This window comes from Macadamia integrifolia, chromosome 5, assembly GCF_013358625.1.
Source record: "Macadamia integrifolia cultivar HAES 741 chromosome 5, SCU_Mint_v3, whole genome shotgun sequence".
Classification (NCBI taxonomy): domain Eukaryota; kingdom Viridiplantae; phylum Streptophyta; class Magnoliopsida; order Proteales; family Proteaceae; genus Macadamia; species Macadamia integrifolia.
This window is the reverse complement of record NC_056561.1, coordinates 39,134,960-39,159,359: the sequence shown is the minus strand read 5'-3', so window position 1 is coordinate 39,159,359 and position 24,400 is coordinate 39,134,960. Positions and strand designations below refer to the sequence as shown.

At 39.8% G+C, this 24,400-nt stretch overlaps 3 protein-coding genes across 4 annotated transcripts in view; all 3 read right to left on the bottom strand.

The window, feature by feature from the left end:
• Positions 1-9,624, bottom strand: part of LOC122079397 (ADP-ribosylation factor GTPase-activating protein AGD3-like) — a 39,024-nt gene extending 29,400 nt beyond the window's left edge. Inside the window, exons 1-3 of one of the 2 annotated variants that reach the window (XM_042645824.1) lie at positions 9,245-9,624; positions 8,764-9,169; positions 8,371-8,447 (exon numbers count right to left, since the gene is read on the bottom strand). In XM_042645824.1, the coding sequence (XP_042501758.1) occupies positions 8,371-8,447; positions 8,764-8,808 (122 nt within the window). In that variant the 5' untranslated portion in view covers positions 8,809-9,169; positions 9,245-9,624. Of the gene's footprint in view, positions 1-8,370; positions 8,448-8,763 lie in introns of both variants that reach the window. The other variant, XM_042645823.1, reaches the window with a different exon arrangement.
• A 1,786-nt stretch (positions 9,625-11,410) lies between these two features.
• LOC122077776 (sialyltransferase-like protein 1) lies at positions 11,411-17,677 on the bottom strand. The gene is made up of 11 exons (XM_042643646.1): positions 17,423-17,677; positions 17,238-17,314; positions 16,042-16,128; positions 15,868-15,945; positions 15,701-15,792; positions 15,396-15,597; positions 14,720-14,810; positions 13,774-13,832; positions 12,997-13,145; positions 12,285-12,366; positions 11,411-12,190 (listed from the first exon to the last, which is right to left on the bottom strand). The coding sequence occupies exons 1-11, from the start codon at positions 17,535-17,537 to the stop codon at positions 11,798-11,800; spliced, it is 1,425 nt and encodes a 474-aa protein (XP_042499580.1). The 5' UTR covers positions 17,538-17,677; the 3' UTR covers positions 11,411-11,797.
• A 2,775-nt stretch (positions 17,678-20,452) lies between these two features.
• LOC122079917 (signal recognition particle subunit SRP68-like) overlaps positions 20,453-24,400 on the bottom strand; it is a 29,981-nt gene continuing 26,033 nt past the window's right edge. The window contains exon 14 of the mRNA XM_042646704.1: positions 20,453-20,948. Coding sequence (XP_042502638.1) covers positions 20,793-20,948 — 156 coding nt within the window. The 3' untranslated portion in view covers positions 20,453-20,792. The remainder of the gene's footprint in view (positions 20,949-24,400) is intronic.

The following is a 24,400-nucleotide window of genomic DNA, read 5'->3' as shown; positions in this document are numbered from 1 at the left end:
TTAAGTTAGTTTCTAATTTCATTAGATTACAATTTCCAGTTTTAGTAACTACATGTTAGCAGTTTAGTCAGACAATATTTAGAAGCTTTGTGTTTCTATTTTTTGTAATTCTACACCCCATCATTATAAATAAAGTAGGGCTGCTACTGCTGCCCACGATTTGGATGATTGACAATTACTGCTGTTGCAATGTCTGTGCTGAGAGTACTTTGTGTCTGATCAAAGTGGCTGGGCTTGGTGTGTGGTCCAAGCGATTCCTTGTGGCGTGAAGTCCAGGAGGTCTTCTTCAGGCTTTACTAATCTCTTCAAGTTTTCTCTATTCTCAAGGCTTTAACGCTGCTGCAAATCAGGTATTTATATTTCTGATTCTGGCCAGATTTTCTGAAAAAACAGAGCAATCGCCTCCTCTGGAAGAACCAGTTCCAGTTGTCGGTTTGCTCCAATCTTTTGGTCGATCGTTTCCCTCTGTCCAAGTAGGGTTTGGTCCAAGTTCTGGCTGATTCTGTTCAGCAAATAGTGAGTCATAGTTGTCAAGGCGTCGCCAAGGGGTCGCCTAGGCGACGACTAGGCTTCCAGGCGGTTTGCCTGGGGCCTAGGCGACAGTCGCCTTATTGCACTGCATGCCGACTTGTGTTTTAGCACTTATTTATGCCAAATATCATTTAAGTAAATGCTTTTTATATTTGTTATTTCATTTACTTAAGATATTATTCATAAATAAGCAAATACCCCCTATTTGAATCCAATAAAAATAGTTTAAAAATCAAATTCCAAAAGGATAAAAAGTCAACCCCCCAGTCCAAGAAGAAAAACTGGATTTTGGTTATAGGGGCGATTTTCAACTTTTAAATGCTGGAGTTTTTCTCAATTATGAAAATTTTATAAATTCTACCATGTTAAAACATTGTAAAAACCAAAAGTCCGATAAAATAATTTATTGTTTTGATATCCATAAAATTATTTTCATTCAGGCGATTTTAACAGCATTCGCGCACTTAAAAATAAGTTTGACGGGAGCATAACTTTGTCATTACAACTCAGATTTAAGTAATCTTAGACTTGTTGGAAATCTGGTTTTATATTATAATTGATATAAAAAGTCTCATGTAAAAATAATATCATTTGACCAGTCAAACTTATTATAGAACCAGAGCATTTCTCTAAATTTTGATTTTTTATAACTTAATATGACTTAATGTTAGTTTTTTATGATTTAATATGGCTAAATGTTGATTTTTAATGACTTGATATTGCTTAATCTTGATTTTTTATGATACAAGGTATATATAGCTTAATAAATAATGTTAGAAAATAGGAAAAATAAAAAAATAACAATTGGTCGCCTTGTTTGCCTCAAGGCGTGCGCCTTCTCGCCTAAGCGCTTAGACAACCCCTCCACCGCCTTGGTTCGCCTTGGCGCCGTGACAACTATGTAGTGAGTTATTGTAAATCACTATAATGTTGTCTTTTAGTGATTCTGCCATATCCAGAACTGAGATCGACAGGGCTGGGTTAATTGTTACTAATATTTTGGAGTTTAGGTCTTGTTACTAAGTTGGAGCGAACTTAATTGGAGCCCTGAAAAGCCTCTATTGTTAGCTAAACTGATATGACCGGCAACACATCAGTACTGGTTTCGTTAGTTCAGATCTGGTTTCTGTTTGTCTTATTTGTTTTCTACATTATGTCATGGTGGTTGTGGTTGTTCTTTGAAGAGTATCCTGCTGTTTGGAACTAGGTTGCTTTGTTGATTCTAGTTCTACATTAAGTGGTATCAAAGCATGGCTGAGAACAACACCCCCACCCTAGTTTCTCTTATGAAGATGTTACAAAATATGAGAACTGAGATGAAGGCTGAATAGCAAGCTTTGCGGACTGAACTGAATGTAAGGTTGTTGGTTATGGAGACCCAATCACAACAACATATCCGTGCTTCTCATACACCAGCTGAGGTGGAAGCCCCATTGAATGTAACTGCTCAGTTGGCTACCAAGAGACCTGTCCCTAATCTGAGACCACCACAGAGAGTTCATGTAGAACAACCTACTTTTGAAGAACACATAAGGGGCTACTTTGAGACTGAACGTCCTGTACAACAGAGGTACTCCAGAGACTCACAGAAGTTTAAGCTTGACTTGAAGGAGTTTGATGGGAGACATGACCCCCAACTGTTCTATGATTAGGTAGTGGCTTTGGATGACTATTTTGACTATTATGACTTACCTGAGGAACAGAAGATGAAATTAGCTCGTGCTAAGCTAGTTGAGGCTGCTCGTGATTGGTGGAGGACTAATGAACGAGAGTTGGAAGACCGTGGTAGAGAGCCTACCACTTGGGAGGAGATGAAGCTTGAGCTATCTAACAAATACTTGCCACGTAACTTCAGAGCTCGCATACAAGACCAGTTGAATTCTCTTCGTCTAGGGACTATGATTGTTGTAGAGTACATGAACAGGTTTGATGCACTTTATTCTCGCACAGGCATAAGGGAGAATGAAAGGCAACTATTATCTCGGTTTCGACTAGGATTGCGAGATGAAATCAATAGGGGGATTGGTGTGGTTGATGTGTACTCAGTGAAGGATTGCTTTGACAAGGCCCTACGAGCAAAGGAGATTATAACACAATCAGGTAAGAGGTTTGGTTTTCAAGCCGAGGAGGTCAAGAAAAATTTTCTAGCCGCTAAACCTAATAGCTCAGCACCCCCAAAGTCCACTTTTCCTCTACGGGCTGATCACAAAAGAAAGGCACCCATGACAGGTAGTAATAAGGTACAGTGCTTCCATTGCCAAGAGGTAAGACACTTTGCTAAGTCTTGCCCACATAAGCAGAGGGTTGATGCAGTAGCTTAGGTTGAAGACTCCAATGAGGAAGATGAGTCAGCTCTTTACCCTTACCCTTTAGAGGATGATGATGATGGTGGATATGCCTATGACATGGAAGACTCTAATAAGGATGGCACTCATGGAATACATATTGTTACTCACATTTTGGTGGCTGAAACCAAAGGAGAGGATTGGCGCGTAACTGCATATTCTATAGCCGTATGAAGTCAGGTGAGCATACTTGTCAGATTATAAGTGATAGTGGTAGTTGTGTCAATGTTGTCTCTGAAGCCTTAGTGAAGAAAACAACCTTGAAATCTGACCCACATCCTTAGCCTTATAAGGTATCCTTGCCGAATGGTAATACCTTGGAGGTGAACAAGAGGTGCTCAGTTCCTCTGAAACTTTACCGGTATAAAGAGAAAGTTTGGTGTGATGTGATCCCAATGAAACTCATAGATGTATTGCTTGGTCGTCCCTGGATGTATGATAATGATGCCATGGTTGGAGGGAAGAAAAATCTATGTATCTTCATGTGGAAGGATGTTCCTACAACTTTCTATCTGGTAAATGTGCCGGCTGAAATACGGCGATGGAGATCCTTAAGATCAAATCAAAAGGATGTTGACATTGAGAAGAAGTTGGTAGTTATGCCCACAAAGGAGTTGCTAGCTATTCCCCGCAAGCAGTTCTTACGCACAAGTCATGAGACTGGAATGGTTATGGCTCTTGTTGCTCGGGAAGTCACTCCCTAACCTGAGGTAACACATAGTGCACCTATCAGAGAGCTCCTATCTGATTTTTCTGACTTTGTCCCTGATGATCTCCCAGATGAGCTACATCCCATGCGAGACATACAGCATGCTATTGATTTGGTACCCGGTTTGAATTTACCCAACCTTCCCGCTTACAGACTTAGCCCTACTGAACATGCCAAGCTGAAACAAGTGGATGGGTTATTACAGAAGGGCTTCATTGAGGAGAGTTTAAGTCCTTGTACGGTATCAGCTTTACTCATGCCAAAGAATGATGGTTCTTGGCATATGTGTGTGGACAACCGTGCTATCAACAAGATAACAGCCAAGTATAGGTTCCCTATACCACGACTAGATGATATATTGGATATGTTGTCCGAGGCAAAGGTCTTTTCCAAGTTAGATCTGAGAAGTGGCTATCATCAGACTCGTATCCGTTCTGGAGATGAGTGGAAGACTGCCTTCAAGACCAAGGATGGCTTATACGAGCAGAAAGTCATGCCTTTCGGTCTGACGAATGCACCTAGCACCTCATGCGAGTTATGACACAAGTACTTCGTCCTTTCATTGGTCGTTTTTTGGTTGTTTACTTTGATGATACTTTGATATACAGTAAGACCAAGAAGAGCATATGGATCACTTGAGGCAAGTCTTGAAAGTACTCCGTGCAGAGAAGTTATACATTAATCTCAAGAAGTGTTCCTTCATGTTGCCCAAGGTTGTATTCCTTGAATTTATAGTGTCATCAAAAGGGGTTGAGGCTGATCCGGAGAAAATCAAGAGTATCACTGATTGGCCTATACCTAAGACATTGACAGAAGTCTGTAGCTTCCATGGTTTGGCTTCCTTCTACAAGAGATTTATTCGGAATTTTCGTGCAGTTATGGCACCCATCATTGAATGTATGAAGGCAAGTAAGAGGAAGTTTGAGTGGACAGCAACAGCGACCAAAGCCTTCGCTCTTGTGAAGAGGAAGATGACAGAGAGACCCATTCTACGCCTACCAGGTTTTGATAGCGTATTCAACTTAACTACTAATGCTTCACATGTTGGGCGAGGAGGAGGGTTAATGCAAAGAGGACACCCCAGCACTTTCTATAGCGAGAAACTAAATGAGGCCAAGAAGTGTTATTTGACATATGATTTGGAGTTGTATGCAGTCATCCAAGTGCTACGCCATTGGAGACATTACCTCTTTAGTAAGGAGTTCATTTTGTACACTGATCATGAGGCTTTGAAGCACCTTCACTCACAGAAGTCGACTAGCCACAGGCATGCCAAATGGGTAGCTTACTTGCAGGAGTTTATATTTGCTATGAAGTACAAGCAGGAAAAGAGAACACAGTGGCTGATGCACTTAGCTAGAAAGTGCTCACACTTAACACATTTTCAGCACATGTTATTAGCATTGATCACATACGGAGTGAGAATGCATCTAATCCTGATTTCAGCACTGTCTTTGCAAAGTTGCAACAAGGTGGACAACACCTAAAGTATTCCATTCATAATGGGTACTTATTCTTTGGCACACGGCTTGTATTCCAAACTCTTCCCTATGTCATCACATCATATGAGAGTTACATGGATGAGGATTAAGAGGACATTTTGGGAAAGATGAGACTCTTGCACAGGTGATTGATCGATTTTATTGGTCATGCATTGCAAAGGATGTCGATCATGTGATCAAGAGATGCCGTGTATGTCAGTTAGCAAAAGGGGAAAAACAGAACGTAGGTTTATACTCTCCACTAAATGTTCCTCATGCACCGTGGTTTGATGTTAGCATGGATTTTGTCCTTGGACTATCCCCTACTAGAGAAAGATATGATTCCATTATGGTGGTTGTGGATCGTTTATCTAAGATGGCTCATTTCATACCTTGTCGCAAGACTTTTGATGCTTAACAAGTTGCAAAGCTCTTCTTCAAGGAGGTAGTGCGACTACCTGGGCTGCCACCTAGTATTGTGTCTGACCGTGATGTTAATTTCATGATTATTTTTGGAAGATATTGTGGTTGAAGACAAATACAAAGCTGAACTTTTCTACTGCATTTCATCCACAGATGGACGGACAGATAGAGGTAGTGAACCGAAGCTTGGGAAAACTTGTTGAGGTGTTTGGTTCAAGACTATGAGAAGACATGGCCTTCCATCCTTGATATTGCAGAATTTTCCTACAACTCAGTGAATAGGACAACGGGTCGTACTCCTTTTGAGATCTTGCTTGGAGTTCAGCCTAAGCGACCGATTGATCTTATGTCACTCCCACCCCAAGCTCGAGTTAGTGTTGAGGCTAATGAGTTCTTGCGCCATAATACTGGGTTGCATGCCAACGTCCGACGACGTATTGCCTTGAACAATGAGGTGTATAAGGCTTCTGCTGATAGTCATCGACGTTATGTGGAGTTCAAGCCTGAGGACATGGTGATGATTCGAGTAAATCCTGAACAGTTTCAGACGGGTGTCAACACTAAGCTACATCCACGGAAGATGGGTCCCTACAAGGTGCTGAAACGTATAGGACCTAATGCTTATGTGCTTGTGTTGCCTGATGACATGACCATAAGCAATGTGTTTAATGTGGCTGATCTTTACCTTTATGTTTGGCACCATTCGGATGAAGACACAGAACAAATGTTAAGGTTGCCCCAACTGAAGCCACCTACTTCTGAAGTTGTTGAAGACGTCTTTGATGATAATTACAAGACCTCCCACCGTAGCACTGGTTATCACACTTTTCTTGTCAAGTGAAAGGGCCATTCCCGTAGTGATTGTACTTGGATTCGTGCTGATGACTTCAAGAGGCTTGATCCCGACTTTTATGAGCGCTACATGTCCCTTGTCCATTCGTTTGAGACGAATGTTTTCAAGCCAGGGAGAGTTGATGCAGCACAAAAGGCACCAAAGGTCTACACAAGAAGGACCAAAAGGGTCGACCCAAGTGGCTGACCGGGTCGACCAGATCTGGCGCCTTATGATAGCCCACGATTTGGGGCTACTGATGGGGTTATTAATTACTTAATTAGTTCTGATCTAGTTTCTATTTTTCAGTCCTAAATTAGTTTCTAATTTCAGTCATTGTTAGTCTCTAATTCATGTTTTAAGTTAGTGTCTAATTTCATTAGATTACAATTTCCAGTTTTAGTAACTACATGTTAGCAGTTTAGTCAGTCAATATTTAGAAGCTTTGTGTTTCTATTTTTTGTAATTCTACACCCCATCATTATAAATAAAGTAGGGCTGCTACTGCTGCCCACGATTTGGATGATTGACAGTTACTGCTGTTGCAATGTCTCTGCTGAGAGTACTTTGTGTCTGATCAAAGTGGCTGGGCTTGGTGTGTGAACCAAGCGATTCCTTGCGGCGTGAAGTCCAGGATGTCTTCTTCAGGCTTTACTAATCTCTTCAAGTTTTTTCTAGTCTCAAGGCTTTAACACTGCTGCAAATCAGGTATTTATATTTCTGATTCTGCCCAGATTTTCTGAAAAAACAGAGCAATCGGCCTCCTCTGGAAGAACCAGTTCCAGTTGTTGTTTTGCTCCAATCTTTTGGTCGATTGTTTCCCTCTGTCCAAGTATTGTTCGATCCAAGTTCTGGCTGATTCTGTTCAGCCAGTAGTGAGTTATTGTAAATCACCATAATTTTGTCTTTTAGTGATTCTGCCATATCCAGAACTGAGATCGACAGGGCTGGGTTAATTGTTACTAATGTTTTGGAGTTTGGGTCTTGTTACTAAGTTGGAGTGAACTTAATTGGAGCCCTGGAAAGCCTCTATTGTTAGCTAAACTGATCTGACCGGCAACACATCAGTACTGGTTTCGTTAGTTCAGAACTGGTTTATGTTTGTCTTATTTGTTTTCTGCATTTATGTCATGCTGGTTGTGGTTGTTCTTTGAAGAGTATCCTGCTGTTTGGAACTAGGTTGCTTTGTTGATTCTAGTTCTACATTACCTAAGGGAATGTGGGAGAGCTACAGGGTGGCAGAAATGTGTGATGGTTGGACTGGGCTCATGACAAATTCCATCAACTTTATGGTTTACTGTGATAGGATAATAGTATTTCCCAAATGTGGATGCACCTAAGGAGAACAAAAAGGATGCAAAATACATTTATAGGTAGCTGAAGGATGTGCTCTAAGAGGTGGGAGTGGTCCAGGTTGTGACGGACAACAGAAGCAACTTCAAGAAGGCTGGTAAGAAGTTAGTTGATGCAAAAAGTAGGTACCGTCTCTTCTGAACCCCAAAGTATAGTTTCTATACACCAAAGTAAAAGAAAACTGAAAGGAAAATAATTGATGAATAACTAAAACGAAAACTTCTCCATGATTTACTACGATGCTCGACCCTACATCATGGATAGAGGAATCAGATAGCGATCTCTTCATTTCTAAAATCCAGGACCCAGTTACCAGTATCTGCCAAGTTTCTAATGGCTAGTTCTTTCCTTTTTTCCTTTCCCCTTTTCTCAGCAGAGATTCCTTATGAGGAAATCCATTAAAGTGTATCATTAACAGAAAGCTACTTTGGATATCATAAGGAGCAAAGATAACATCATGATATCATGCTGAAACCTATACGACACATCTTAGATGAGAACAAAAAGGCAACACTTAAAATCATTATCAGCTAAGTTTTAAATTATGATAGTTAATGAAATCAATAGCAATGTTAGAATATGAAATTGTCAAGAAATAAATTGAAGCATCAAGATGTGCCTAAAACACACAATTTTTCCAAGAGGGACCCAAGGTACCCAAAGTCATCAAGAAGGCAAGAAGAAATATAAGCTTACGTGTACTTTCTACATCCTTTATAAAACTTTAGACTTCTCTCTCCTAACGATTCGGCGCCTTCCTCCAAGCACTGAATCTGTATCAGCAAAGAACGCAAATCAATAAATCCCAAGCGCTCATGCGTTTGTTTGTGTGGGCGTATGTTGGGAGGGGAGAGAGAGAGAGTAGTCGGTTCAACCCAAATGCACAATTAAGAGTTTATAGTAAGCAGCAGACAGGTGATCACTATTTCTGAACATCTAAACCATCCAAATGTTTTTCACACAGAGAAGACAAAAAAAAATCCACGCAAGAAACCTCAATGAAGTAAACGGTAAAGGCAACATAAAGTTAACACATCAAATCGTCAGAAACATATAAACATTAAAGTGCCATAATGGAGAACTCCCAACCTGTTTCCGAAACATAGGAGAATCGTCAAGTTTCGCAAAAAGCATTTTGAAACCGCAACTTTCACTCCTCGCTGCAACAAATTCTCATCGATGCCACACCGCAGTTCGACACCTTTTATTTAACCAGGCCTAACAACAATAGGATCCATTAATCAACGAGAGAAGAGGCGAATCTGTCAAGACTAAACAAGATCACGCATCCTTCCCGATATAGCAGCACCATTAACAACAGAAGAGCTCCACGGGCTCTAGAATTGCAATAGAAATCATCTTCAAAACAGAATCTCGGTCAAAAAAACCCGTCACTGGATCCCTAGAGGCTCGATTCCTTCGACATCAGGCCATGCAACTCAAAACGCAGAGCACTTCAAGCTCCAACTCCGCTACGTTACAACGGAACAAAACCCTAGCACAGCAGCCAAAATAATGAAAGAACAGAACCCCAAGAAAACAGAAAAACACGACCAGATAAGCGAATTACAAGCAGCATTACTGTACTCTCGGGAACTGAATAGATCAGTTAAGAAATTTCACTCATATCAGATGCATTGACGCCATGACAGATTGACAGTAGATGGACGAGAGCGAGAGAAGGAAGCTCTGTGTTTCTCTCTTTTTTCACTTTTTACTTTCTTGATTTATGTATCCGGAGCGGATTTGAAGGAGGTTTTGTTCTTAAACATCGGAGTCTCTGCGATTTTTCATGACTGGGAGGACAATCAAAACCACGCTAATCTCTTCTTTTTTATCCCACTCTCTCTCTCTCTCTCAGGCGGGAGTGAGACCTGGTGGGTTAAATCAAAAAGGAAAAACAGAACGTTACCCGTCGTGCGCTCCTGCGTTCAGGCACAGAGGCGGTGAAATAACCACCTTGCCCCGTTTTTGGATACTTCGATGGACATTATTATTGGTCACATAATGACATAAGACCCACGCAACCAGGTAGCGTTCTCCCTCTCAATCAACAAATAAATACTTCAACGACTAAAACATTCAATTTTATGAGAGAGAAAGAGGAGGCTCGCATCTTTATATATAAAACAATTTTGAGGGTCCCATACTTCTCCTGAGGTGAGACAAGGTAATCATTCAGTTTCGGGGCCACCACTCCTCACTTCTTTCTCCTCTCCTTCCGTCTTTTGTGGTGGTCCCGTCACCCATCACCCGCCAACAAAACCATTGATTACTCTCGGAAAACGATTGGTCCCCACTCCCCACCGTGACCTAGCTGGATCACCAGCGGGCCCACCCAACATAATGAGCTCATAAAGTATGGGAGGGCATTTTTAGTGAGTATCTACGTTGGCCCAAAATTGAAAGAGATCGATTGTGTGTGTATTCAGTCTCCTCAGAATCATCAATCGAGAGAGGTTTTTTTTTTTTTTGGCTTAATATCTCTCTCTCTTTAAAAAAACTAGGACCCGTTTGATAACGTTTCAAGAAATGCATTTCTGCTGTTTCTGTTTCCATAAACAGCAGAAACAGAACAAAAAGCGTTTGATAAAACTGTTTCATTTCACTTATTTTTAGAAATAGAAATAGAAATTTTTACTTATTTATGATTCAAAAAACGACCCAGGCGAAACAAATTCAACTTGTTTCGCCGTTTCTGAAAACGACTTGTGGCAATTCTTTCACTGGTTACCATCAACTTCTAAAAACATGACTTATCAAACACCTTCAATTCCGTTTCTGTTTTTAGAAACGAAAATTTATGTTTCTGTCGTTTCTTGAAACAGAAACGACAGAAACGTTATCAAACGTGCCCCAAGAGTCCGATTATGGACCATGAATTGATCAATCAAATAAAAACATGTATCCAATTACCTAAATGGTCAATGAACCTTAAATTGGTCAAAAGCGATTAAGCCCAGCCAGTGGATGCTCTGACCGATTACTCAAAATTTAAACCAAACTGTGATTGGGTAAGTCTTAATCGAATTTGAACGGTCTTAGTGAACCAGAAATTCAATTACTCATATAACAAGGTCCTACCTATAATTATGTAAATTTTCATCGCAGCACGTTAAGCTGATCATTTTCTTCAAGTCAGGTGTGGGAAAATTGAGTTAGAAAAAACAAAAAAAAAAACCAAAAACCAAAAACAAAAAAGTGTGCGAAGGTTACATTTTTGTTTTTTTTTCTCAAGAATGAGGGGAGATTTTTTGATTCCTTATTTTACGCTTCAGTCATGCAGATGTTCAACAACCGTAACCACAGATTTGGAACCTTTCGGGTAAGACGCATAATCCACCCCAAGACAAAATTCCAAAATCACTGGTCACATTCGAACAGATCTGCTCCCGACCACACACAGTAAACACCGGGTGCTAGTAGTTGGTTTGTTGGGAACACCAGTTATAATCGACAAGAGTTCAAAAGGACTGCTGACATATCCTTGTAATAAGCTCATCAGATGGATCATCGGAAGCAACTTTTGTCATTAGAAATTAAAAACAAAAATAGAAAGACGATTCAGCTTTGGACCCAGATATGGAACTCCGCACCTCCTCCTCAGTCGAGATGCATCTCTATGTTGGCTCTACCCAGAGTTTATTTCTTAGATCTTATAACCGATAAGAGATGCTGGACCAGATGGTTAACAGAGCTGACATGGAAAAGAAAAGGTTAACAGTGACAATCCAACTTCATGAAACTTCTACAAGCCTCGCATACCATTGATGACTCAAAGTACATATCAAACAAACATTTGACTGATGATGAGGATAAACTACAAGGTGATGGATGGCAATTCCAAATGCTCTATATCTCAATAACCAGAGCAGAAATCAGCTCACGGAAGTAATTCATAAACTGGATTCGGGACGCAGATCAAATCACCTTCCAACCAGGCCCAATTGCTTGGGAGAATTGAGAGAAAGGAGAGCCGGAGAGAGAAAGGTGGCCCATACTGAAGCATGCAGATCCTAGTCCGAGGGAACCCTCCTCCCTAATTAAAAATGCCTAGGATAAGCTATAGTAAGGACATTACAACTGCCGGGATACAAAAAAAAACCACCTATACCAATATCCCCTATACCTCTGACTTTAAAGAGCGCCTCACGCAGACCAGATCATCCAATTTATTGCCATCCATTTTATATAAAGATACACCTCCCATTTGAATATGGTGCTCCTGTGCTTCCTTTCTTAGACTCTCAAATGGCAGGACTTCCCACTTACTGTATTTAGAATTCTTACGTATGTCGCTCATATCTGGAGATCCTGAAATGGGCCCACTGTTGCCTTGTCCTACATTGCCCCACACCTTACAACTACCAAATGGTCCTAACCCTCCAGCCTGACCAGTATGACTTCTCTTCAAGCGCAAGGCTGCTGCATGGGCTTCCCGTATCGTTTCTTTACTTGGAACATCCGACCAATCTTGTTTCCTTTCAGCTCTCATGGGAGAATGGATCCTGATAACCTGCAAGTATCACCTCATTGAACCATGTGTAAATATGTATGTGGTGCATGAAAGCATGTCTGCAGAAAATCAAGATGACTGTAAATAGTCTTACGCCAAGGCACTCTAGGAGTTGATAATATGCCCTTCCTTGCAGTGGGTTGTGCCCTTTCCTTGGTGTGGAGAAGTAGCGAGTCCTGCCACACACACACACACACACCCAATATAAAAGCACAATTCAGTAAAAGACATGGTTTTTTAAGGGTGTTAGAAAGAATCAACGGTTGGTACAATCCAAGAAGTATCTCCAATCCCCCCCCCACCCACCCACCCCAGCTAAAGATCGCATCTCTAATCAACTATTTTTAAAAGTTTCTTCAGGCCAGCAACATGATACACAATAGATAAGGGAGAAGGCCATCCACATGGGCCATGGAGAGATCCTCTCTCGCAATCTTTTGTTCATGGCAGATGGGTTAGGATCCAAACTGGAGAATGGGATACTGTCCACATCAGTCTCCACTCATGCATCAGGTTTCAGTCAATTAGACATTGCCACTAGTCAGATGAAATTCTTATTTTAGAATTCTCATCATTTTTGTAGTAAACTTGGACACGTGAAATACAAGAGGAGCTATACACATGGTCAATCGAAAAAAACCTACTTATCCAACAGTCGGAATAAGAAAATCAGCCTCCAATGGGAGAAAACCACAGCCTGTGGTGGGAGACATTTTTCCAGTAGGTAATAGCAAAGAAACATAGACTCATAAATAATGATAAAGCTTCGATGCAGATAAAAGGAACATTTTTGGGGTTTGACTGACCATTCCGTGTAACCAGGATCAACTGTGAAACCATATATGTCAACAATGTCACACATAGAAAGTGCAAGTTCGATAGATTTCATTCCGGTTCCTTTAGCACCTCTTCGTAGCACAATACCTTGGAAAAGATAAACTGGATTTGGAATATTCTGCATTTAGATTACAAACCTGTTAGCTACAGCTGGATCAAGACCCTAAGTATCAAGAAAATGAACTAAACTTAAATATCCCTAGTACTCAGACACAAATAACAACATGGTAGCAAAATATCAGTCTACAGTACTCAGAATGTCAAACAAAAGAAGCCCAGCATCTTCATAACAGTAAAAGTGAAACATAAGAAGAAGGTTTGGGATACCCTAAATGTGAGGTCAAATGCTGGTCAAGCTGGATTGTGTTAACCACCATCACATTCTTTTAGTTTACCTAATGGATACAAAGTGCAATTTGGTATTACTTCTCTAGAGAGCTTTTGACCGCCATGCAAGGCACAAATTTGATTCTCCAGATTGATTATTTGATTAATGCACTTCCAGAGTGGTTTTTTTTTTTTAAGCCAAAAAAAACTTTTCAATCCCGGAAAAACATTTTCACATTTTCTTGGGCATCATTAACACATGTATTTGTTCGCAGTAGAATCGCCTATGAGAATCAAAAGTGCTTCCAAAAAGAATCACACCAGAAATTCAGAACTGATACCAAAAGCAGCCTTGGTTTCCCCACAATCTAGTTATCATGAAAACACTACTTATGCATGCATACTAATGTAATCTTTACCTTTATCATTGCATTGAAGTCTCTATGTGTCACACTTTTAATAATAAGTACTTCATCATCTGCAGAAGAAATTTAGCAAATGTAAGTTTGATCCCATGAGAAGGGGGAGGGGGGATGGTTAGCTGTGAAAAATCAATCATAAATGGCATCCAGAGTCATCACAGGCCACTCCTGATGCAGATAAGCTTTGGGTTGGGTTCTATACATGTTGGGCCTTTGGTCCAATGAGTTTTCATTCTAATGGAGCCACTTTAGTGAGCCTAAAATACAGGTAAAAAAGTAAGAAAACGGGATTTACTCCATTAGTTTAGTTAGAGTCCTATTTTGAGGGGTTAAATTACTGTTATGCCCCTCTTTTAATGCAACTAGGTTTGGCCCATATTTTCAGTTCCAACCATTGGATCAAATAGTACTCAACCTGAATTTCAGGTCCATCTGATTATTGGATTTTGTCTTATGCCTTTTTCTCCTTAATCTGGACTTTTATTCTCTTAAAATGATTCTGTTTTCATACTGCTTTGAGTCTTCAATTACATTATTACATTAAGTGGGCCCAAAATGTGGGAAGAAAGTAGGAATCCAGGATTTGGTTCATTAGTTTAGCCATAGTCCTGTTTTGAGTTGTAAATATACTGTAAAACCCCTATCCTAGTCCAACTAGGATTGACTCATGTTCTCAGATCTAGCCCTTAGATTGAGTTGGGATTTTCAGCAGGTGTTATATCCCTGATTTACTGAACTCGACTTATGTTTCAGTTCCATCTGAACTACTGATTGTGAGTTTTATTAGTTCTCCTAAATCTGGTTATATAGTCTCTGTATTTCGATCCTGTTCTTAGTACTGTTTTGATTACTCAATTATAGTTTTACATTAACGACTCAGAAGCCACAGCAGAAAACTGATGATAGAAGTACAAATTTAGAATAAAATAAGATTCAATCTCACCGGATCCATTGAGAATAGCTACCATGTTACGAGCAGCACCCCTTACTACAAGGCGGAAATCCCTTTTCAAACCAACATACTTGGCATATTTCTGCAATTTACACAAAGAAAATATTAGTGCATGATGTTGTCACTTCCAGCAAAGTCATTGAAGCGAAGGAGAAAATGATAAGCCAATAGCTACTCATGACAAATCCCCAATAAGTCAAATATATAGCAAAATCCAGAAGAATTAGCTTTCATAATAAGCGAAGCACCTGAACAATAGCTCTTCAATCCCTATATTCTTGCTATAAAGAAGGATCGAAGGGCAAAGTTACACCTTTAGGCGAAGAGCAGTATTTTGGGAATGTTGTTCTGATGGTTGGACCCAAAATCATAAAATAAGAACTATTTAGCAGTAACTAAATTAGAATTATAACGATTTAGCAGGTACAAGGCACTAAATGGGGAAAGAAAAAAAATCTAGGGAGGCACAGATTGCTGGACTAGTTTATTTGGTCATCCAAATGACCAAATACATCAAATGAAAAAACTTCAAAAGTTGAACAGGACTCAAAAAACCAAGGCAAGCTTGGTGAGGCCAACCTCCACCCCCCCACCCCCCCCCCCCCCCCAAAAAAAAAAAAGACATCCATAGATGAAACTAGAAAACTATAATAACAGCTAGGTTTACCTCATTAACAGGGGCTTCATTGTCTCGTATAACTGCATCGTGACTATCAATCTCCTGTCCAAACTCTGTCTTCAAAAGATCACCAGAGTTCCCAACAACTGCACATGTCCGAAACTGGCGAGGATGAAATGGGGGCTTTGCTGGTAAAATCAAATTGAGATGCTCCTCACAAAGAGAACGGTTGTAACATTTATCTGCTCCCCTGCAACCAACAAAAATAAGATAGTTACTATGCAATCCAGAAGTATATTTGTTAATTCAAGGGGGAAAATGAAACAGATAAGATGGACGTATCAGTATCATACAACTGAGCAATTCTTTTTGCTGCATACTCTAGCCATCCATCTGGTCGTGCATCTAGATATTCTCTTGTCAAAACTGTAGTCATGTTACGGTACTGCAATCCAACTGTTTTAGTACTTATCCATTAGCTAACTAACAAACTACTGGGATAGATATTATTAAATCTCACCTGTTCCCACAGTAGAATTGCTTCACAAACATCATAATGGTACTCCAAGGGTTCATAAATTTTAAACTGTGCATTGTACTGTGGGCAAAGATGGGACAAGTTATAAGCATATTTTAACTTCCGTAGCATGTGCATAGTAAGGCAGTAAAATAGAGGTTCAGAGAAATGCCTCACCCACGTGCTGTTTGTGCCTTCAGGAAATTTAAGGATCAATTTACAGTGGTCAATGATGTGTGCAGTCAATCCAAGACCTCTGTTTGCCTACTCCCAATTTCCAAGTCAGTATGTATTAAAATGCACAGCTGAAGGACAGAACTAATAAGAACAAAATCAGCGAAGTGCACTTCTAAGACATTACAGGAAGGCCATACAAGACAGGACTTTGTTCACACTCACAATCACCTTGAGCACTCACATATGTATGCCAAATGTGCATGTATAAATTTCTTTACCCTAGGAAGACATAGGAAGAGTGTAACTCCATAAAGTTAACATCAAACTCATGGACATAAACATTGTGTATTATGATTCATAATCACTGATTTATCATCTAGAAATCTTTTATATTTTCAATTCTGTGCTTTCTTAAACCCATAGCATTACTTATATAAACTAAATAAGAACGCTCATATACCATGGATTTCATGCAGTTTACGCATAAAAAAAAAAAATCTTCCAACGGAAGAAAAATGGGAAATAACATCTATCCACCCCAGGGACCTAAAAATCATAGAATTTTAATGAAATAAAAAACCAGGGTAGAAAAATAAGTAAATCTAGATAAAGCTTTGACGAATCAAAATGTATATAATTCAATTATCCAATGGAAGTTTTCCAGTATTGTCAAGAAAATTCCAATTGTCATGGGAACCAGTCAAGTTCGTTCAGTCGTACAAGGTCCCCAGTAGTATAGGGAATACCCAGATCGTTCCTTCTCCATATAAAATTGTAACACTAATATTGAAAACCGGGAGTTATTTTTTTTAGGAGTGAGTCCACTTCAAATCCACGAGACATTCCTCTTGGAAACAGTGGCGACACTAAAGAGCTCAAATTCCTTTTACAATAAATTCATTATAAAGTTCAACTCCACTATAAACTGAACTGAATTCCTATCGTAAGCTCAACCAACACTTCATGGCCTAAACAAAAACTGAAACCATTAATAAGTGCACACAGAAATGAAAACTCAAACAAACAAAAGAGTAGCAAGAAAATTAAGGTAGGAAGGCATACATAGCTTCGTTTTCTACCATGAAATCGAAGAACATTTCAAGATCCAGAAAAAAAAAGGTACTAATCGAAGGTTCCACAATCAAGAGGAACAAAAAACCAAAAGCAGCTTACGCAACTCAAAATTGAAAACTTACCACGCATTGCTGAACACTGGACTGAAAATCAGACAAAATTCGAACTTCTTCCTGGTAGAGATTGGAGTTCCGTTTTCCTGCCAACAAAGCCGACGAACAAATAAAACTCGGGAGATCTAAAAAATTGGTGAGAACCGAAAAAAGGAATGAGTAAAAAGAGAATTAGTCTATGAGCCAAATCTAACCAGTGAAAGAAGAAGTTTGAATAGCGAGAACAAGGAGGGAGAATAGAATTGCAGCGCAGACAAGAATTGGAATGGTGGGTTGCCTGTAGGTGTTGGAGGCCTTGAAGGGTCTCATCTTCCTTGGAGATCGATTCGGCCGAGTTGCATCTCCGAGTCCGCTCCGTAAATGGGACCGTGAGTGTACGTTAAGAACAAAGGTTAGTTTTGTTAACCTCGAAGGGTTCCTTCGGTCTTTCTAACGAAAAACAGAAAGGTTCCCTTCATAAATCGCTATCCCATCAGAACAAATCACATTTGGTCCTGACTCCTGCGAGCCTGAGAGCGACGATACGAAAGTTCGTGGCCAAGAGACCCAGTTCCTTGGCCACCGACATCTCCAATGGACGGCACGGATCTTGTTATTTTGTAGTTTCTGGTGAAGATTTCGCGTGCAACCATGGTCTTGTGTTTCAGTATCCTATCGGACCATTTTACTTATCAATAAATTATCGTTACGTTTATTTTTTTTGACCGATACATAGGAGGCATAAGAGAGCTGGGGACTGTCTACCGTCTTTTTTTTTTCCGCATATTATCTGAGATAGGCCCTAAAATCATATTAAAAATGAAACTGATAATAACGAGACAAGGAGACATAACCTAATTTACCCCACGAGAGCCAAATCAATTTATCACTCTCAAAAGTCAAAACCCAAAAAAAAAAAAAAAAAAAAAAAAAAAAAAACTCCTTTCATGCTCTCCAAGTGTTGAGCTTTTTCTTCTAGTAAACGGTTCACATACTTGTACATCCCTGATCCATAGATTTAAAATTTATTAAATGAAGAGAGAGAAAATTGATTCTAAATTCACAAAGCAAGAACGTTTCTCGTACATTAACCTGATCCACACTCTCTGTTCTATTCTTTATCCCATCCCCCAAATTGTTTTGAGAGTTTTTGGGGCTTTAAACTCTAAATTCTTTTTGTTAAATTAATTTACAATCTACAATGGGGCACAATTATGCTGGCATTCTACCATAAGTAAATATCCTTTCCCTATTAAAGCGGTAAAACTAGAACAAATTATTATTAGGGCAAAAATAATTTAAGATGGATTGTTGTGATAAAAATGGCCCAAATATATAACAAGTGTGACATGGGACAATGGGCCCAAATTTTATGGGTAAGTAGATTTCAAGGTCTTATGTTCATTATGAACTTTCATAACAAAAAGAATTTGTAAACTGACAAAATAGGGTTTGAAAATTCAGGACTGAGAGAATTTACAATAGTGGTAAGGGTACCGCATGTATGTTTAAACAAAGTATAAAGATGTGTGTCAATACACGAAAAGGTATTTGATTAGATTAGACTATGAAATTTGACATTGGTTAGTCCAAACTATGTACTATCTATTTAATGGTCAAAATTACTACACCATTATTCCATGTGACATAATGAGATGGGCGGCTATGATAAACTAATCAAGATCAGACCATTCAAATGACTTTTCCCTCATTATTATTATTAGGGGAGGGATAAACACACCAGTAATTTTTCTATAGTAAGCAGCTCAACTAATAGGGGGCTAAGGTGCAAGAGGCATAGGGGGTTGGTCATTTTCGATGAGGAGGAAGAGAGAGTGACGGGCTGGGCATCCAAACCGCGTGCCCAACGTCATCGTTGTCGTTGTCATCATCATCAATCATCATCATAATGGGGTGTAATTTCATAGCGTGGGAGATAAGGAATGGCTTCCTCATCCTAACTAAATAATTTTATATATTTGTCTAATACTTTTTTGTTGGTACTCGACTTATGTCATCCTCCACTCATGGATAAATTTTCTACCCAAAAGCATTACACTAGATTTCAGTCGACATTGAGAAGACTATGAAAGGTTAATATATAGTGAGCCATCTTATTAGGAAGCCTTGAATTTTTGTGGATGAGTATTCACATAGTACCCCACCCTAATTACATAGCCTAGTTGCAAAATGTGGTTTTCGCCTCAATATTACTATTAATGGAAGTGTTCCTTCTTTCCTATCTTATCAGGCAGCTTTCTTTGAGAGAGCTGAAATGATCAATCTATCAAACCACAATTGGTTTGAGCACCCAAGGATTGCTAACATTATTTGCGGATGACCTCAATCATAGGCCCATCATCTGGCGGATTTTCATTTATGCATTTTCAGGCATCAAATGATGGACTGGACTGATTCAGCAACTCAGACCATTGAACAGATTGAAGACCAATCGATTAGCCCTTTTCATAACCAACCAAATCTTTGCCAAAAGTTCTCTCTTAATTATGATGCTCTACCCATGGCCAATGTCAAGAATAACATTATAATATGTCCATAAAACTTGAACACAGACAAGCTACCACATGGCAGGTATATAGTTCCCTGTGGAGCAAATGAATGTAGGGCGAGGACGATAACTTGGTTAATTTTACCACGGGCCGACCTTTCCTGAGGCCATGGTGAATGGAAATCAACAATTCACGGGCTTCAAATGGGTGTGGGGATTTTGAGACGATACTTTGGGAAAAATACTGAAATCCCATAAGAGTTTCTGAACCCTAGAATGGTGGGTGAACCATCCTAATGGGTGAAGGAATCTTCCTACTAATATAAACCCTTCATGGGCCTGAGCAAGATATGGTTTTCTTTCCATCATGCAATAGACAAGGAGAATACCCATAATATTTCAGTGTCTGTATCGACCCCACTAGTACCCTTCGATGCTTATATGATAATCTGCTGCTTTCAATTCAAAAGCCTCAAATCATGCATTTAGAAAAGCATCTAGACTAAGCAGATAATCAGATTGTGTCTTGACATTAAACTCAAAAGTACACAGATGAGAGAACATACTTACAGCAACCAAGAAGAGACACATAAAAGTAGTTCAAGATCCGCCAAGAGCTGTTACAACATTCACAAGTCATCTTCTTTCCCATTGTAAAGCTTTAGACATGAACCCATAGCATTGCTCTTAAAGATTTTGGGGTTTTACACACACCAGAAAGTAGAAAACTTAATTTAAAGAAGCAATAATTCATGATTTTCAATTTCCCAAAAATAGTCTCAAACTGTATATATTTGAATTCTTTATTTTTTTTGGTAAAGGTATATGTTTGAATTCAGATCATGCATCAAAGTAGAAAGCATGCATTTTGAATCACTACATTCACAATTTTAAAAATTTCATGATTGCTACAAAATCAACTCTCTTGAGTAAAGATAGTTGAGAGTGACTTCTAGATTCTCTCATTCAGAAAAGAAACCCATCAACACATTACCAAAGTTTGGGGTCGTCATCGCCAAAGCCTACTGATGAATCCCTTTTTGTCCTTCTTCATCCTGTTCTCAAGGGATGGAAACTCAAATCATATTAAATGCTATGTCCAAAACAATGGGATTGCGAGGAGCCGGCTGAAAGGCTGGAGGGAAGGCTTCAATCCGCGGAACTTCTTTCATGTTGGAGTTGCTAACAGCAGACTCAAAAAGATCAAGTTTATCAAGAAGAAATTTTTCCACCTAAAACAAGAAAGAATCAGTAAATATTGATGTGGCACAGAGATGTAGATGCACACGCAATCAGCAAGTGGGGGTCTACAATACAACTTTATCAATAAACCTCCAGACTTTTGTTTTCAATGTCTATGTGTGCCAAATAATTTTCAACCAACAATGCTCATCCATCTGTAGAGTCCAACATTAGGGCCATAAGCTAAGGCTGTGTTTGATACATCATTTCCAAGTTAAAGAAAACAGACAAGACTGACGAGTCCCAAATTATGTTATTTTTACACTCCTCTCATTGTCTCCTGTCATTTTCTCTTCCATTGGTTTTCTCATGTAATAATTGACATTGAAAAGTACAAATTTGGCTTCTCACACATTGGAACCAAGCACATTGAGAACAAAGTTCTCTCAATCTCCTCCATACACAGCCTGTACAACCTCAAACACAGCTTTGACTCTAGTTGGCTACTGTAGCATGCGTGGCAGGCCTAATACTCTCTCTCTCCCCTACATGAGCTTCCCATCCTCTCCTTTTAATTTTCTCCAATATTTTGTCATCTAGTTTCTCTTTTAACTCTACAGGTATTAACTTTTTACCTCTCTCCTCGATAACTACGTCTTCACCCTATTTTATCTCATGGGATCTTTATTTTATTCTCCCATCATTCTCTAGTATCAGTCTGAGATCCTTTTTTTTATGACTGATGTTCCTCATTTTGATGTAGATCCACATTATGGAAGGAAATATGAGAGAAAGAAGGGTCCAACCTTAGTCCACCTGAGTGGCTAGGGTCCAGCCAAGAAGCCAGCCGAACCCCTACTTGGTCCACCTGAGTGGCTAAGTACAAATAAGGGCCAATTGGGCCCATCAGCTAGGGTAATAATTAGTAGTTGTTTTTAATTAATTAGTGGGCCATTGGGCCCATCGAGTTGAGTAAGTGATATGTCGAGTCCAAATTGTCTTAGGACTCTATTTGTTTTCCACATAGGTTTATTATTCCTAGTCCAATTTTGAATTCCTAGTTGTAGTAGGAGTGTCTAGTCCTATTGGGAAACTAACTCCTAGTTGAAGTAGGAGTGTCTAGTCCTATTGGGAAACTAGCTCCTAGTAGTAGTTTGATTGCTATTCTGCCCTCTATAAATAGAGGAGCCTATGTACTCATAATTTCATATTTTAATAAAGAATAATTGCAGTCAATTGCTTAGAACAGCCGGGATAGCTATGGGTGAGAAGCCCGGGCCGAGACAGCCGCTCCTCCCCCACTTTTCCCTTTGTTTCTTCTTGTTTAAAGCTTTCTATTTTATCCTAAAGTTACTGTTGTTGAAGTATACAACTGTTGTGAGTATTCAGAAGTTCATATCTGTCCAAGTTACAAACCAGATTTGATTCTCTCTCCTGAAGCCTGCGATTATTTCTCCTAGGTCAGAAAATCAAGAAAGCTTGTAACTTCACAACCAGCCGTCAGAATCCTCTCAACTTTGGGGGTTTTTGTACCCTCCTTAGGGACTATCTACGCCCAAGAGTGCAGCTCAATCGGACTCCTACAGACCTGGCCGCACCTCTTTCTCTCCAGCTCTGATACCACTTAATGCAGGAGTAGATTACAAGAAACTACCCCAGCAATTTATAACCCCAAACAATACAAATAGGACCAGGAAACAAAGAAATAAGACCATCAAATAAACCCCCAAAGGATACAATAGTGGATCTGTGACATGCTACAGTTGTGGAAAGACTTGACACACAGCAAAATTCTGCCCTAAGCGGGGACGATCCAACTCTGTCATCAGTGCCATCGAATCCAATCCAGATTTACAAATCCACGAACCTCAGGATGACGATTGGACTGTTAATGTTGCAGTTGAAGGAGAGGAGGATGAACTGGAAGATGAGCTTACACCAGAGAATGATGATCCTCATGCTTATGTCAATGTGGTTGCAAGAATCCTAGTGTCTGAAACTAAGGGTGAAGACTGGAGGAGACACAACATCTTTTACACCTTAATGTCTAGTGGACCTCACAAAGCTCAAGTGATTGTGGACAATGGAAGTTGTGTGAATGTGGTATCTCAAGCCTTTGTCATTGACGGAAAGCTTAAGACTAAATCCCATCCACAGCCATATAAGGTATCTCTTCTAGACAGTAACACCATGGCTGTAACTCAATGGTGTTCAGTCCCATTGAAGGTCTCAGATTATAAAGAAAATGTAAATTGTGATGTCATCCCCATGGTCCTCACTGATGTACTACTTGGAAGGCCTTGGTTATATGACAACAATGTGCTAGTGGGAGGTACTAAGAACCAATGCATCTTCGATCACAAAGGCAAACCATTCATTCTAAACCCACTCAACATACCTCAGGTAAAAGACAAGTTAAGGGCTGCCCAACTAAGGAGACAACATGTCTTAAAGAATGTTGCGAAGACCTCTTCCAAAACAACCACTGAGCAAAAGAAGCAACCATGCAAAGAAAATTTCAGCAAGAAGAACACTGTGGACAACAAGTTATGCGTGCTGCCCCATAGAGAATTCCTGACCCTTGGTGAAGAAACCGGCCTAATCATAGCTCTTGTTACCAAGGCTGCTGAACCAGTGATAGAGGTCAAACATCCCCCACAAATCAAACAATTACTTGCTGATTTTTCAGATTTTGTGTCATAGGAATTGCCTGATAAACTACCACCGATGAGGGATATTCAGCATGCCATTGACCTTATCCCTGGGTCAGTACTCCCTAATCTGCCCACTTACCGTCTCAGTCCTACAGAGCATGCCGAGCTCAAGAGACAAGTGGATGATTTATTAAAGAAAGGGTTCTTGGTTGAGAACATGAGTCCATGTGCAGTACCAGCCCTATTGACACCAAAGAAAGACGGATCATGGCGTATGTGCATTGACAACCAGGCCATTAACAAAATCACGGTAAAGTACAGATTTCCTATTCCTCGTTTGGATGAGATGCTTGACATGTTGACAGGAGCCTCCATCTTTTCAAAGATTGATCTACGGAGTGGCTACCATCAAATTCGAATCCGTCCAAGGGATGAATGGAAAACAGCCTTCAAAACAAAAGAAGGCCTGTATGAGTGGAAGGTTATGCCTTTTGGCCTCACCAATGCACCTAGCACTTTCATGAGGGTGATGACACATGTACTACGACCCTTCATCGGCAAATTTCTCGTAGTGTACTTTGATGACATACTAATATACAGTAAAGCACAAAATGAACACTTGGAGCATCTGAGAAGTGTCATGAGAGTACTATGGGCAGAAAAGGAATACATCAACCTGAAGAAATGTTCCTTTATGGTGCCCAAGGTCATCTTCCTTGGTTTTATTGTGTCTTCACAAGCCATAGAAGCTGATCCGGAGAAGGTAAAAAGTGTCGTTGATTGGCCTATTCCAAAGACCTTGACCGAGGTTCGTAGCTTTCACGGTCTTGCTTCATTTTACCGAAGAT